At 49.1% G+C, this 16,052-nt stretch overlaps 1 protein-coding gene across 4 annotated transcripts in view; it reads left to right on the top strand.

Annotated features, from left to right (window-relative positions):
* Nucleotides 1-16,052, top strand: part of CRAMP1 (cramped chromatin regulator homolog 1) — a 67,959-nt gene that overhangs the window by 4,439 nt on the left and 47,468 nt on the right. For 3 of the 4 annotated variants that reach the window (XM_030872162.2, XM_030872161.2, XM_030872159.2), the window contains exons 3-4: nucleotides 8,399-8,592; nucleotides 14,616-14,769. In XM_030872162.2, coding sequence (XP_030728022.1) covers nucleotides 8,399-8,592; nucleotides 14,616-14,769 — 348 coding nt within the window. Of the gene's footprint in view, nucleotides 1-4,035; nucleotides 5,072-8,398; nucleotides 8,593-14,615; nucleotides 14,770-16,052 lie in introns of those variants that run through there. The other variant, XM_060284901.1, reaches the window with a different exon arrangement.

Below are 16,052 nucleotides of genomic sequence, written 5' to 3'. Positions count from 1 at the left end.
TTCTGTTGGAGAGGCATCCTCACCTGTGAAAGGAGGAACAGCAGGGACTGACTGCTCCACTCTCTCCACGTGTGGCTGCTAAAATGAAACGAGGCGCTGGCGTGAAAGTGCTCTGTCCCCTGTAAATGACTACCTGTATGTGAGGTGAAGTGATGCTGAAACTTCAGTTAGAATTTTGGCAGTCAGGTGAGGAGAAGTTTGCTTTCGTTTGCATACTTGAGTGTGGCTCGGATGGAGAAGGTTTCCTGGGTTAGCCTTGTGTCAGATCTGTTCTTGGTTCTTGCCCAAGGTGTGGCTTGGAGCAGCAATCCACTTTCCATTAGTAAAATGGAGAGTTAGAATTTGTGCTTCTTGTGACTTATGCATTTTCCTATTTTAGCAAGCAGATGTTTGTTTAAGTGAATAATAAAGCTAAACTGTAATGGTGGCATTTAGGAGAGGAGTAGAAAGCATGTTTCCTCTGCTTCACAGAACTTCTCGGCCTGCTTCTGGCCTTGAGCTTTCTAGTGAGGCCTCCTCTGGGATGTGCCTTGAGCTTCCTTTGGATGCACTTACCACGCCCAGGACATCCCCCTTCCTGCCTCAGGGCAACTCTGCTTCCCTCACGGCCCCCTTAACAGGCAGAAAGAAGGTCAGTTGTGACAGCATGCCCGTAACCTTTGGAAAGGATTCTTGGAGGAGCTATTTGTCTTACCGACCATGGAAATCTCCACCTGGAGTGATGAGCATGGACCAGTAAGGGAGTGAACAGTACTGGCATTTTACAGTTTTTTCACTTCAGAAAAATAAAATTTCCATTATATTTGAGAAATAATCACAGCCTAGCTGTGGGAGGTCCCTTTGGCTGATTACTTACCGCTTTCCAGTTTCAATTTTAATGGATGGAGAACTTTGCTGTGGGTTTGGGAGGAAAAGGCTTGTGGAGGAAAGGAAGTTCTCATTTGGCTTCTCTCCACACAAATATGTCTTTTCTTTTTTTATAAGAATAGACTCTTGCCAACTTCAGTAAAAAATAAATTTTTTTGTAGTACATGTCTGAATTAAATTTTTTTTGAGTTGGTAAAGGGAAGGTAGCAATGGTTTAGTGCCAGTGCACCAAGCATCTTGCATTTTTGTTGCTTAGCTTTTAAATGTGTGCAGACACTGGGGTTTGTTGTTCAAACAGCGTGCTTAGCTAGACAGAAGGTAAGCTGCAGATCAGAAACCAGTGGATCTGCTTGATACCAAAATAAATGCTCCTCTGGCCCTACCATGTGCCCAGAGTGGCCTGAGGGCACACTTGAGACTGGATTCACAGTCTTTGGAAACACGGGCCAGGAAACAGCCCTCATGCCCTTCCCCGTTTCGCCAGTTCACAATCTGGATAATTCTGGGCGAAATAGTGCATCTCAATTTCTCGGTCTATAAATGGGGATAATGCTAGTGCCTGCCTCACCGCAATAAATAATGCTGTGAAGCCCTGCATGGCTGAGTAACAGGCTTCTCTTAGGGAAAATGTGCCTGGCTGCGAGGTCAGGGGAGCTGCAGGCTGAGTTTGAACAGGTGGACAGGGTGGGAGGAGGTCACCTGTCGGGAGGTAGGGGGTAGAGGTCCCAGGAATGCCCTGAAGTTGCTGCCCTGGCAGGACAGTTGGGCTGAGGGGATGCCTGAGGTGGAGGCAGAGTCAGACCCTCCGTTTCCATTGCTGTCCGTTTCCCTCCCCCACCCAGGTACTTTGTTCCACAGAGTCGGGGGAGCCAGTCCTAAGATGCACCGTCTCCACAGTCGGGTGGTGTCACCTGGCTTTACTGTGCTTGTGCTTAAGAATTAGTGAATCAGTGTACAGAAAGTATATTTTTCATAATCTGGGGCCTGCCTGTAGCTTCTAGGTGTTTTTAAAAGACATCTTATGAGGTACCTCACCCCGAGGCGGTCGACCTTTGGGAGAAGGTTGTCCTTTAGGGAAGAAGGGTGAGCCAGCAGTCAGGAGACCCGGTTTCCCCACCCAGAGCCCCTGTGTCCAGTTCAGCTGGGGGCAGCGGAGAGGTGCTCAACCTGCCTGAACTTCAGGTTCCTTACTTTCAAAGTGGGTCCGGTACGCCAGCGGCTGAAGCTGCACTTAATTCAGGGGCGAAGGAGTCTGCCGTGCAGGATGACTGGGGTCCTGGGGTACAGTGCCCGAAGTCAGGGCAGTTGTCTCCCTGGCGGGCTCTGCTTAGCCCTTGCTTCTCGGAGGCCCCGGGCTTGGTGTGGCTTCACCTACAGTCTGCACTGCGGTCACTCTTGTCCTCCCTCACCAGGCACTTGGGCCAGGCCTGGGCGGCTGGGTGAAGTCCCTGCTTCCTGTACCCTCTGAGGGCAGGGGGACACATCTGACCCTCTCGAAACCACCAAGGCTGGAGCTCTGTGGTTCTTGTGCCCAGTCTGATCCAGTACATGACGACTGTCATCCCAGTGTCCCACCTGGGTGGGGACGTCAAGCTCTGTGAAAGCCCTCAGACCTTGTTGGGAGAAGAGGAGGGAAGCTAGGACATTCTCCCACCTCTGTCCAGTACACACCACACTCCTCATGTGATGCTACGTATGGGGAATACATAACAACCATGACACGTGGTCCTGTTGTGTGACACAGGCCCCCCCCCCCCGCCCCGGTCACAGTAGGTCAGGAGACCTGTGGCCCAGGCCACTTCAGAGACCATGATGTAGCCGTGCAGGACAGAGAGGAAAATACCTGTAAACCAGAGGTTCTGGTGAATGATTCAGTTCAGAGTTGTACAGATGGCATTTGCTTCACATCAAAGATGTGAATAGATAGTATGGACAAGTAGGTAAGGTAACAGTTGCGTTTTGGTTTGAAGGCTGAGCTAATTTTCAAGTACTTCCTTGACTTTTAGTGTCAACAGCAGTGTTGTTTCCATGGTGTCTCGTGAACGTCTGGAATTGTCTTGTGCCTGCCAACCATACATATTTCAGGATTTTCATTTCATGTAGTACGTTGTGTCTTGTTTTGGTGATACAAAGATACAAGGATAGCAGAGGGGTGATTTCAGATAGCAGAGTCACAAATGTGAAAAACAGCTTTGTCCTGGATGGTGGTGTGCAGTTTATCACATCAAGTAATGGCAGTGTTCTTACCACTGAAGAACCACGTGTGAAATGCTGGGAGAAGAAGACGTTCCTGGCGTCTGTGGTTTGGGTGGGAGATCAAGAATTACCTACAGAAACATTAGGAAACCATCATAGTATTCGATGAGGAGGGCATATGTTTTAGTAGGAACACAGGGATTGTAGTTGTGTTTTTCTCATTCGTTTGCAGGAGGAACAAGAAGTCTTGGAGGGTGGCTGGCCCTGGTCTGCATGTGGAGGGCGCTGAGGGGGACCCGGGACGGGCCCTAGAGACAGATGGAGCGACTAATGCCCAGGAGGGATCCTTGTGGGAGGCCCGCAGCTCTCGGGGCAGCAGCAGGCCCAGGGGAGGCATTTGGATTTGTCTGTTGGGTGACACTCTGACTGGGAATTGGCTTGCTTGACGTCTTCCCCTCTGCGTGGCCCTGGTAGGGAGGGTGTCCCCTGAGCCACGTCTGGCTGTTCAGCATGTGACACGGATGTGTGTGTTATGAGAGGCACGGAAGCACCTCTGGGAGCCTTGGCATCGCACCTCCCTTCTGGACTGACCGCGACCTGAGGGGGCCGTGTTGGGACCACATGGTGTGTGCCGCCCCTCCCGGGCTGTGCTCTCTGCTGCGCCAGGAGGTGCCCCGAGCTGGGGTGGGGGCAGGGGCAGGTGGCCACAAAGACACCAGGAATGCCCTTCTAGTCTAGAGCAGGTGGAGCCGGTCAGGGAGGCCCGTGTGTCCCCTCCTGCTGGGATGGACATTTCTGACGCCCTTGAGTTCGGCGGGTTTTCCGTCCCTCTGGGATTTTGATATATCGCTTGGAAAGAAGTTCGGCAAGCTCCAGAGGAAGGCTCAGGACGGGATTGTATGCTGTGATGGACTGTGACTACATCCTCTGCGTCTCCCCTAGTTAAGTCACAGCATCCTCCGGAGTCTTGAGCCCTGCCACTCCCTGTCTGGTGGCACCAGGCAGTCATTGAACTTATTTCCTCATCTGTCACAGACTGAGGGGGACGTTGAGATCAAGTTCCCTCTAGCTTCTGACTTTTGTGGCTCTGCTGTCATAAATACCAAAGCAGCCTTGACACGGTGGCAGCCACCACGATGTCATGTGTCCCAGGAGGACAATGCCCAGGTCTGGAGTGTGAGTCCGGGGCTCTGGTTTGGCTCCTGCTGCCCAGGGACTGTACGGCTTTCCCGCCTTCAGAGCCTCCGTTTCGCCGTCCTGAAAAGAGGTGACTGCACACCATGGGGACGGAAGGGAGCAGGCGTTTGGACGTGCTCCATGGGGCTGTGCACCTCTGTGTCCCTCACATCCAGGCCCGCGGGCACGGTGGCAGGGTGGCAATGTGTTGGGTAGGCTGCTCCACCTGTGTCTGGGCTTCCCTGGCAGGCAGATGGGTGGTTCTCTGCTGCTCGGGTGTTGGGAGGGTGCATGTGGAGGAGGGCGGGCAGTCTAGCTTGTCCGGAGTGGATGGATGGATGGGCAGTGGAAAAGGTGGACCGAGGCCATGCGTCTGTGTCCCTCAAATGTGAGCCCTGGAGAGTGGCTGCGGCGGGGTTGGTGGTCTGGGAGACCAGAGAGGGGGTTGTTAGAATCATCTTGCTCAGAGGTGGTGTGGAGCTGGCCTGGGAAAGTGGCAGCAGAAACGGGAAAGGGGAGAAGCCAGGTGGCCCCTGAGCGGCTAGAGGACTGTGGCTTGAAGTGGGTTATGAGGGAAGGCACTGGGTCCCAGGGGCCTGGGTGGGCGAGGGGCAGGGCAAACTGTGGAGCCCCCAGCCTGTGCCGCGTCAGTTCCCAAGCTCTCACTGAGCCTTTGCTGTGTGATGCCTGGTGTGGCTCTTCCTGCTTTCACAGAGCTCGCTGCGGGGCTCCCATTCTTGTGCATCGTTTCTCTTCTGGTTCCTCGGATACTGACGTCTCACGGTGCAGACTCTCGCTAACCCTCTTTATGGCCTCAGAAACACAGACACAGGTAGAGTGTTGACTTCGGCCCTGTGCTTTTGGCTGGGCACACACCCACTCCCACCCACAGGGAGAGCCCCCACGCCCACTCAGTCTTGTTCAAAATTGTCTCCCCCCCTTACCTTCCTGCTGCTTCTGTCCTCTTTGCTTGCTTCTCTGTCTTCCCCCTTCGGTCATCACTGTTTTTGTCTGAACTTTTCCTGGGTCACCATCTCGTTCTACCAGTGTCTCTGATCCTGCTTCCTGGTTTTTTTTCTGCTTGAGCTGCGGCCCTTGAAGGAGCCTGAGGTAAAGCGGTGATGCCTCTCTCTTCTCTTCCTTATCTGAAATTTCAGGGATGTACCAGGTGCCATGTTCTCCTTCCCTCCTAAAGTTTTGTGATTTTACTTTACTTTTAAAAATCATTCAAGGTCTAGAATGACTAGCATCAAATGTTAGAAATGGTTGCCTGAGGATGATTTGCTTTCTTTTCTGAAAGTTCGTTTTGCTTTATTTTCCTCTACTGAGGACATACCGTTTTTGAAATGAGAGCAGGAGAGGCTGAGCATCTGTGCAGCTGACCTCTGGCGGGGAGAGAGTGGCTCGCTGCTCCGCAGTGTGGTTGGCTGCCTCATGGGCCTCCACGGAGCCACTTTTACTGTTGTACCTTCTTTCACATCTGCTGGTTTGGTGTATTCTGTGTGCTACCCCTTAGGTCCTTTTCAGCTCAGTGACGCTTCCGTTCTGTTTTTCTTCAATGTTCATCCTCCGTGTCTCAGGTCACCAGTGTTGTAATACAGTGAAATTTCATAAAAGCCAGCAAGACGTTTGCCTTATAGAATTTTTAACAATGTGTGTGTGTTACTTTCAAGTATATTGACACCAGCATGGGCTGGCAAAGGTAAACCTGAGCTGTGACTGTCAGCAAGTTGCCATTGTTTTGGAAAAAGAGAGTTTAGTGAGGGTTTTGTCAAAAGTTGAAAATGACACTGAAATCCTTTGTTGTGGGTGGTGCAGAGGTAGACAGACAGCCCTTCCTCAGATGAGTACACATGAGGAACTGTGGGCTCCAAATCAACCAGAACTTCTTTTGAGAGTGGAGTTTATTTATTTATTTATTAAATATTTATTTACTTGGCTGTGCCAGATCTTAGTTTCAGCATGCAGGATCTAGTTCCCTGACCAGGGATCGAACCTGGGCCCCCTGCATTGGGAGCAGGGACTCTTAGCCACTGGACCACCAGGGAAGTCCCGAGAGTGGAGTTTAAACAGCACTCATAACCCAGTCTTCAGCTCATAACAAAGCGTCTCTGACCTACTAGAAATGGAATGAAACCGATTATCCCTGCAAATGTGCTCTAAGTTGCCACACCTGTTGAAAACATCTCCGGATGTGCTAAGCTCATTAATTAGGTCAGGGTTTGGTTTGGTTTGGTGAGGAATGGACAAAGTCAGACCACGTGTTCAGTGCGTCCTTTGCCCACCCTGGAACTCAGAGATCCTGAGGTGCAGTTCTGTTGTGCCTGTGGGATGGGAAGGGAGCAGCCGTGAAACGCTTTAAACCTGATTATGTCTTATTCTGTAACAGTGTGTTTAGGACCGTGAAGGTTGAACATTCAAATATAGTGCTGGCCAGTGGCACTTTCTGCGGTGATAGTAAGGTCCTGTGCTGTCCGGCACAGGAGCAGCTGGCCACATGTGGACACTGACTACTAGAAATGAGACTGGTGTGACTGAGGAACTGGGGTTTTTATTTTATTTAATTTTAATTAGTATTTAAATTTAAATAGCCTTGTTAGTGGCTGTCTAATTGGGCACTACAGCTCTGATGAACAGTGATTTCTGTTACCCACTCGTGTCGCTTCATGAAGGTAGCTCACTGCTAGCCTGATACACCTTTCCACATGAGAGAATCAAACGCATTCCATGTAGCCGAGTAGTTTTTTCTGCATGTATGAAAACATTCTGCTTTCTGATAGCTGACTGATGGGATCAACTGTTTTCAGATACTCATGTTGATGTAATTACATGGACCCACAGTGCACAAAGACACAACAAGGTGTAAGAGGGGAGACTGACTCCCCCCCACACCCCCTGCCCCATACCCCAGGCAGCCCCTGCTCTTGTGTTTCTTCAGGGATAGTCTTTGCAAACATATGTGGAATAACGGACTTTTACTTTTTCATTTCTTTTATTTCTCATGATTGTCTTTCATCCCCTTTGGAGGCAGAGCCCTGTCAAGGGGGTGAGGGAAACGTGGCCCTGAGCCCCAGTGTGCACATGGCTGTCCAGGGCCCCCACCAGATTGACAAAGAAGTGGATCTTTATGGAAAAGCTCATGATTATCTCATTAAGAAAGCATTTAACAATAATCTGTATTTGTTTAGCTTTTCCTTTTTAAAGTACTTTTATTTTTATGATATTCTTTTCACCCTCGTTGTTCAGAGTTTGCAGATTTCTCACCATTGGATGGTCCTGCAGTTCCGTGAAAAGAGAATGCTGGTTATCACAGGGATATGCTGGGGAGTTCCCCTTCCCTCTGAGAGGAAGGAACTGAGATGGGTGGGAGGTTTGGGTCAGGTCGTAAAATTGTTATCTGTGACCTTTACCTCTGGTTTATTGCCTGCATTCTCCTGGGAGCACAGAGTTCTCAGTCCCGGCCTGGCGTTTGGTGCCCCCATGCTGTACTTTACGTGCTCTCCCCTCTTGGCGGGTTTTTCAAGGACTTGTCTTGAGATTAGGAACTGATGCTTTAAGAGCATTTGTGGGTTGTCGGTCACTCTCAGAACACCAGATTTTGTTGGTGGCAAGTGATCAGGAAAAAGGAGTTTTAAGACCTTTTTTTTTGGCCGCACTATGCGGCATGTGGGATCTTAGTTCCCTGAACAGGAATCGAACCCTTGCCCCCTGCAGTGGAAGCGTGGAGTCCTAACCACTGGACCACCAGGGAAGTCCCAGGACTTTTAAAAGGTGCTGAGGTATCACGTGGTCCATATTTAAATATTGATTGTACCTCAAAGAAGGTAGTGTCTTATATACATTTAAATGTTTTCTTGAGTTTGAATTTCTATTTATTTGAAAAAATTTAACCTCAAACCTCAATTGAGAAGGAAAGACGCCATGTGGTTTTAGTTCACAGTGGGAAAGGAGCTGTGTGCTTTGGCGGGACCTTGTCCTTGTGCTCTGGTGGTGCCACATAAATGCTCTCCTTTTACTCACTGTTTAAACTTTTCTCTCGAGAGTCAGAGGTCAGGGCAGGACAATGTCACTCACTGGTGGAGCTGGGGGCGGGGCCCGGGTGGGCCCCGGGGCAGCCCGCTTTCCAACACAGATGGCTATATGGTTCTTTCTCTCGAAGGAGCTGACGGTGGCGGATCATCAGCTGGAAATGGGTCCGGGGTTGCCCCCGCTGCCCCTGCAGGGGGCTCTCGCTCCTCTTCCCGGAACTTAGGGTCTTCAGGCGGTGAGAAGGAAGAAGGCAAGAAGGTGCGGCGTCAGTGGGAGTCGTGGAGCACGGAGGACAAGAACACCTTCTTCGAGGGGCTGTACGAGGTGAGTGGGTCCTGCAGCCCAAGGAGGCGGCTGAAGCTCCTGGCTTCTTACCCCTTGCCTGTGGGTCCCCAGGCACAGGCCTTGACCTCTGACCTTGGCCCTTACCTCCTCACTGTGACTTTCAAAGCTGTTACTAGTGAGGTGGCTGTTAGGAAGTGTTTTCGTTTGCTTCTTTTCTTTTCTAAGATTCTCTGAAATACGTTCTGGTCTGAAGAGTGGTGCCCTTCCCTCTGGGCCTTCCTCTTACAGCTGAGTGGGCCGATTCAGGAGGGATGTCCCCGAGAGGGAGGGGCCAGGGGACACTTGCCACATCAGTCAGAGCAGCCAGCACAACCCAGAGAGACATCACAGCTGACTGGGGACAGAGTGGCAAGTCCTAAACATAGAGAAGCTCCTCCCCCATCCCACAGCCCAATGAAACGGCCGTGCTCCCTGCCAGCCATCTTTACTTCCGGGTTTTGTTTCTCCACATCTTTGTAGTTATAGAGAACATACTTTTTTATTAACGTTAAATGCATTTTTCATGGTGTTTTGTAGTTCTTTTGCTCAGTATTTTTTTAATGCTTATAAATATTCTGCTTCAGATGAAGGCAACTATGACCCACGTGCTCACTGCCTGTTTTTTGTAAATCAAGTTTTATTGGAACACAGCTCAGCCTCTTCACTTGTACATTGTCTTTGACTACAGTGTGGTTCCTGCAGTACCTGTGGCCCTGCAACACCTAAATATTTACCCTCTGGCCAGTCCTTGTTCTACTTAACCATTTTCGTATTGTTGATTGTTGTGGTTCCTTCTAGATTCTGTTGTAAATAATGCTACCATGGACATCTTTGTGCACATTCCATATTTTAGACTTCTTCTTTGGGATGTAGTATCAAGAGTAGGTTACTTGGTCAGTGAGCCTTATTCTTTTACTAGTGAACTAATTGGAGTGATAGAAAAGTCTAGCCAAGCCTGTGAAACAAGGCTCAGAGGAAGGAGGCTTTGGAACTGAAGCCATGGAGTGTTCATAGATCAGGAGACACCTGACTGTGGGCAGAGAACAGGACGCAGAGCCGAGTTCAGAGCTTTCCCGTGGCTGGCCTGCCCCATTCCGGAGTCGATGGTTCAGTTCTGCCCTTCCTGGATAGAGGAGGCCACGTGTTGGTGCTGCCTGACTCTGTTGTCCGAGGAGAGAATGAAATGTCCACATGAGGCTTGTTCCAGTAGACGCGAAGTCATTCAAACACATTCAAGTGTGTTCCTTTTCTTCCCTGGACAGTTCTAGGGTAAAGTACAGAGGCTGTTCTTTTATAGATTATATGCCCAAATGGTGCCTTCTTTAAGCTGTTTGTTAGGCATAGAAGACTTGTGATTCCTGGAGTGTCCTCAGAATCAGCAGCCATTGCTGACTCTCACCTGAAATAGTTACTGCTTTGGTGTGGCCCCTCTGTCTTGGGGAGAAAGTGGGCTCTGCAGGCAGTCTGGCTACTCAGTTGCAGGAGCGTGGGGGAGACATGGTTGTTGATGAAAAGCAGAAGAAATCCGTGTTAATGACCTGCCCTTACCTTTCTTCAGGGGAATTAGTTCATTCCCCTCTCATCGGGCTAGGCTTCTTGTTTTAACTTTTCTACCAGGTAGGTGTTTTGAGGTCTCCTGAAATCCTTGCTTAATAATAATAATAATTAATAATTGGCTATTCAGGTCACTTAATGCTTTCTACGGTTGGTACTATTGGTGTATCCCAAATTGTATGTGTGTGTATGTCTGTGTGTGAGAGAGCAAGAGAGCGCATGCACAAGTGTGGGCTTTATGTCTGTTGCTGCGTGTGTCTGACCAAAACTCAGTGGGGGAGAGAGAGAGAGAGAGAGAGCACGCATGCACAAGTGTGGGCTTTATGTCTGTTGCTTCGTGTGTCTGACCAAAACTCAGTGGGACTCTGGTGGGGTGATGACCGGCTGGTCAGCTAGGGCGTATGTAACCACGAGCATCTTCACCCGTGGGGCGTGGTGCTCAGCACAGGCCTCTGCAGTGTTGATGAGGGTCTTCCCTGCCTTTCTGATGCACTCTCGTCTGACTGAGCTATGCCTCAAGTGAAGAGACCCAGCTCAGAGTAGCGCAGAGGGGCAAGACCGAGCATTGAGCAGCTCTCAGAACTGAACTGGGAGGGAGCCGGAGGGACTGGATCAAGCCTGACTGTGTGCAGGGACTCCCACGGTGTCACTGGGCCTCTGCCTGTAACCCCGTGTGTTGGGGGTGACATTTCTGTGCTTATTCTCTCCTGCTTCAGGTGCTCCCCAGGGGCGAGAGTGCCTCCCCAACCCTCCTCCATGCTAGTTAGGACAGTTCTGGGCACAACTCAGCTTGGCTGGTCCCATCCCAGACTCCTCCCTGTGGCCAGGGGTAAAGGTTGTGACCCCCATGACAGGGAGCTGGCGGGAAGACCAGTGGGATGAACGCCTGGACCAGCGTGGTTGTCCTCAACATCCTCTATACTCCATTTCACAAAGCCTGTTGCCAACTTTTCCTTTTCCCTTCTTACGTCTGTCTGTCCGTATTGCTGTCCAGTCTTGATTCCTATCTTACTCGCAGCCGCATGGCCAGCATCTTCTGCTTGCTTTTCACTGGGTCGATAATTGCTGGAGGCCTCATCTCTGCTGTGCTTCCCCTCCCGTGTTCTGTCTGCACTTCCCAGTGTCCCACAAATCCAGCTGCTGGGCATCTCCTGTTTCCTGTGACAGCTGTACGAATACTGCGAGTTCTCGTTTCAGTCTTTGAAATGTGTGCTTCACCTCCATATAGTTTTCTCTTTCAACTTTGCCTTTTTCACTGTTGCTGTTGTTGCCACCACCCTTTATTTACCTAGTTCATGGCTAAGTATAGAAATGCAAAGAAGTCCCCCCTAAGGGGCTGGCAGTCTTACTGGGAAAACGTAACAGGCACAGAAGAAGTGGGACTCTCAGAAGGTATATGCTGACAGATGCCACAAGAGTTCAGAAGGCAGCGTCCTTTGAGAACGTGGGATGAGGAGTCGCAAAGCCCAGATTCTAGTCCCCATCTGGGCTGTCAGGTCACCTCTGGGTTCGTTAACTCAGCTATGAAACGAAGTCCTGAGATTTAGAGGCTGTGTGTGTTTGTTTGCGTCACGGTTCTTGGTCAAGAGCTGAGGGGAGTTTTGTGGGAGAGGTGGTGCCTGAGCTGGACGCTGGAGGAAGGCACTTTAGGTGCAGCTCTGCCTTGCTCTGGTTCACCTGCCATTGCTTCTTTTAAAACAGTGAGTGAGCTTTCATTCTTTGAGGATTTTTACTCTTTGTTTTGGCTGCACCGTACGACATGTGGGATCTTAATTCGCTGACCAGGGATTGAACCCGTGCCCCATGCAGTGGAAGCGTGTAGTCTTAACCACTGGACTGCCAGGGAAGTCCCATAGCACTTTTACTTTTTGACCTTAATTTTTTTTTTTTTTTGTGGTACATGAGCCTCTCACTGTTGTGGCCTCTCCCGTTGCGGAGCACAGGCTCCGGACACACAGCCTCAGCGGCCATGGCTTACGGGCCTAGCCACTCTGCGGCATGTGGGATCCTCCCGGACCGGGGCATGAACCCGTGTCCCCTGCATCGGCAGGCAGACTCTCAACCACTGCGCCACCAGGGAAGCCCTTGACCTTAAATTTTGAAACGATTTCAGAGTTGGAAAAAGCTGCAAAAAGAGTACAGAGAATGCTCACATGCCCTTTAACCCGCTTTCCTGACACCCACGTAACTGCAGGGTGACCGGCAAAATGAGGAGAGTTAGTGTAATGTCATCAGTATTTGCACTGATGTCCTATTCTGGTTCAGGACCCCACGTTGCATTTGGTTGCCATGGCTCCTGGGTCCTCCCACCTGGGACAGGTCCCTCAGTATTCCCTTTTTTTCCTGGTCTCTCACGACCTTGACATTTTTGAAGATTCCAAGTCTGTTCATTCATAGAGTGCCCCTCATTGGGCTTACCTGATGTTTCTGCACGGATAAGTTCATGTTTTGTGTTTTCTGTCAAGAGTACTGTGGGATTGCTGTGCATCCTTGGTGCGTCCTGTCCAGAGTGTGCAGTGTGATCTGTCTCAGGCCTGGCTGTGTGAACCTTGATCACTGCATTCAGGTGGCATCTCCCAGGTTCTCCACTGCCAAGTCTTTTTTTCTTTTTTTTTTTTTACTTTGAGACTATGTAAATACCCTGTTTCTCATGATTCTTTCTCCCACTAATTTAAGCAACCATTGCCTCTTCTTACCTGGAACAACTATTACTGTGGTGTTTACCCAGTGATGACCTTCTGATTCTGTTATTCTTTCTACATTTATTAAGTGGAAATCCCATGCAAGGAAAAGCTCTCCCTTCTCCTCCATTTATGTATTTATTCAATTATTTCTTTATACCTGTATGGACCCAGGGATACTTATTCTCTTCCATGGGTCATAATCCATTCATATCATTGTGATTTTGTTGCCCAGATTGTTCTAGATTTGCCCACTGGGAGCCTCTTCAGGTTGGCTGCTGTGTCCTTCTAACATGTTCCCCTTATGCTTTGAGCACTTTCTCACTTTCTGGCACCACAAGATATTCTAGACTCACCTGGTATTTTCCCTGCCCCAGACCTGGCATTGGCCATTTTTCCAAGGAGCCGTGGTTCCTTTTCGAAAGTGGGATTTAGAAACCAAGATCTGGGTACCAGAGGTGCTCAATGCTGCTGGGGTGCCGTTACCTCCAGGTCCTTCCCAGTGCTTCTTGCTGGCTTGGTTTTGATAAAAGTATCAGTAGTTGATGAGTAGTATCAGTAGTTGGTTCTCGTTGCATCAGTACCAGAACAGCACTGATGGGGACTGTTCTCTGGAACATAAATTCCATTCTGAAAATCTAAGATGTACTCAGCTTTTGCATAGAGGTGTTGAAGGAAGGCCCACAGATGTATTCAGAGCATATTCTGCATGATTCTCTTAATAAACATTCATATTTGTTATCCTTGTTCGAACATAGAATACCTTTTGTATGATCAAATCAGTGAAGCTGTTTCTGAATAGTTGATGTGTTGTTTTATTTTAAGATGCCAGATGTACAGCACCCTGAGCTCCTCCATCCTTGTGTTGTGTCTTCTGATTATTGTCTTCGTGGGGGTGTGTCATTTCATGGGCTCTAAAGAACTCTGGAGATTAAGCCCTTTGTCTAAGTCATGAGCTTCATGTTTCTACTGCTCCGGGGTCCTTGCCTCATTGGTATCCACATGCTATGATAGTTCTGTTGCTGCATTATCCATTATTCTAATTGAAACCTGAGGTTCTGGGGAAGCCAGGTTGAAGTTCATGCACAAGTAGGAGCCATGAAGGATACTTGCTTAACCACAGCAGTCCCTTTTCTCCCTTTTCAGGAAGTGTCTGCATTGTACAGAAGGCTGCCTTGTTGTAACCTCGTGTTGTTTTTTTTTTTAACGTCTTTATTGGAGTATAATTGCTCTACAATGGTGTGTTAGTTCCTGCTTTATAACAAAGTGAATCAACCATACATATACATATATCCCCATATCTCCTCCCTCTTGTGTCTCCCTCCCACCTTCCCTATAACCTCGTGCTTTTTTTTTAAAGTTAGCTTTATTATCGCCCTTTGTGTTATTTTATAAAGTATAAGACAATCTAGTTTTTTTTTATAAATTTATTTATTTATTCATTTAATTTTTGGCTGCATTGGGTCTTTGCTGCTGCACGCGGGCTTTCTCTAGTTGCAGTGAGTGGGGGCTACTCTTTGTTGCGGGGCACAGGCTTCTCATTGTGGTGGCTTCTCTTGTTGCAGAGCGCAGGCTGTAGGCGCGCGGACTTCGGTAGTTGTGGCTCACGGGCTCTAGAGCGCAGGCTCAGTAGTTGTGGCGCACGGGCTTAGTTGCTCCGCAGCATGTGGGATCTTCCCGGACCAGGGCTCGAACCCGTGTCCCCTGCATTGGCAGGCAGATTCTTAACTACTGAGCCACCAGGGAAGCCCCTAACCTCGTGCTTTTAATGTGGACTTTCTTTTCCAGCATGGGAAAGACTTTGAAGCGATTCAGAACAACATTGCTCTGAAATACAAGAAGAAAGGCAAGCCCGCCAGCATGGTGAAGAACAAGGAGCAGGTCCGGCACTTCTACTACCGCACGTGGCACAAGATCACCAAGTACATTGACTTCGACAATGGTGAGTGCCTAGGCTGGCTTCCTGGGGCCAGAGGCGGGGTGGCTTCTGGTCCAGGAGCGTGGCTTCCGCAAACCTGCAGGCCACACCTTCTGGCATTATTCTCACCCAGCCACACGGCCTGGAGTGTTCTCACCTCTGGTGCTTTGGCTGACAGAAGGCCTCGTAACTGGTGGTCAGGCTGAGTTACAAGGAAGCCTGTGGTGTCTGAGTCCCTGGCTCGCTCCCCCCTGGGAGGGAGGGCACCGTGGTCCAGAATCACACCTCCCCGTTGCCTGCCCTTCTCCCATGGGAGCCCCAGTGGGGTGAGGGTCGGGCAGGGCCTGGTATGCGTCGGCCCGGGTGGACGGCTGGCGTTCCAGGGCTTTTCCCAGACTCTTTTTCCAGGCTCTGTGTTTGAGTCCAGTTTGCGTGGCTCCATCTTTATTTATTTATTTATATATTTATTTTTCTATTTTTTTTTTTTTACATCTTTATTGGAGTATAATTGCTTTACAATGGTGTGTTAGTTTCTGCTTTATAACAAAGTGAATCAGTTATACATATACATATGTTCCCAAATCTCTTCCTTCTTGCATCTCCCTCCCTCCCACCCTCCCTATCCCACCCCTCTAGGTGGTCACAAAGCACCGAGCTGATCTCCCTGTGCTATGCGGCTGCTTCCCACCAGCTATCTGTTTTACATTTGATAGTATGTATATGTCCATGCCACTCTCTCACTTTATCACAGCTTACCCTTCCCCCTCCCCATATCCTCAAATCCATTCTCTAGTAGGTCTGTGTCTTTATTCCTGTCTTACCCCTAGGTTCTTCATGACATTTTTTTTTCTTAAATTCCATATATATGTGTTAGCGTACGGTATTTGTCTTTCTCTTTCTGACATACTTCACTCTGTATGACAGACTCTAGGTCCATCCACCTCATTACAAATAGCTCAATTTCATTTCTTTTTATGGCTGAGTAATATTCCATTGTATATATGTGCCACATCTTCTTTATCCATTCATCTGTTGATGGACACTTAGGTTGCTTCCATGTCCTGGCTATTGTAAATAGAGCTGCAATGAACATTTTGGTACATGACTCTTTTTGAATTATGGTTTTCTCAGGATATATGCCCAGTAGTGGGATTGCTGGGTCATATGGTAATTCTATTTTTAGTTTTTTAAGGAACCTTCATACTGTTCTCCATAGTCGCTGTACCAATTCACATTCCCACCAACAGTGCAAGAGGGTTCCCTTTTCTCCACACCCTCTCCAGCATTTATTGTTTCTAGATTTTTTG

The sequence above is a fragment of the Globicephala melas genome, chromosome 15, assembly GCF_963455315.2.
Source record: "Globicephala melas chromosome 15, mGloMel1.2, whole genome shotgun sequence".
Classification (NCBI taxonomy): Eukaryota; Metazoa; Chordata; class Mammalia; order Artiodactyla; family Delphinidae; genus Globicephala; species Globicephala melas.
This window is presented reverse-complemented; position numbering and strand designations above follow the sequence as displayed.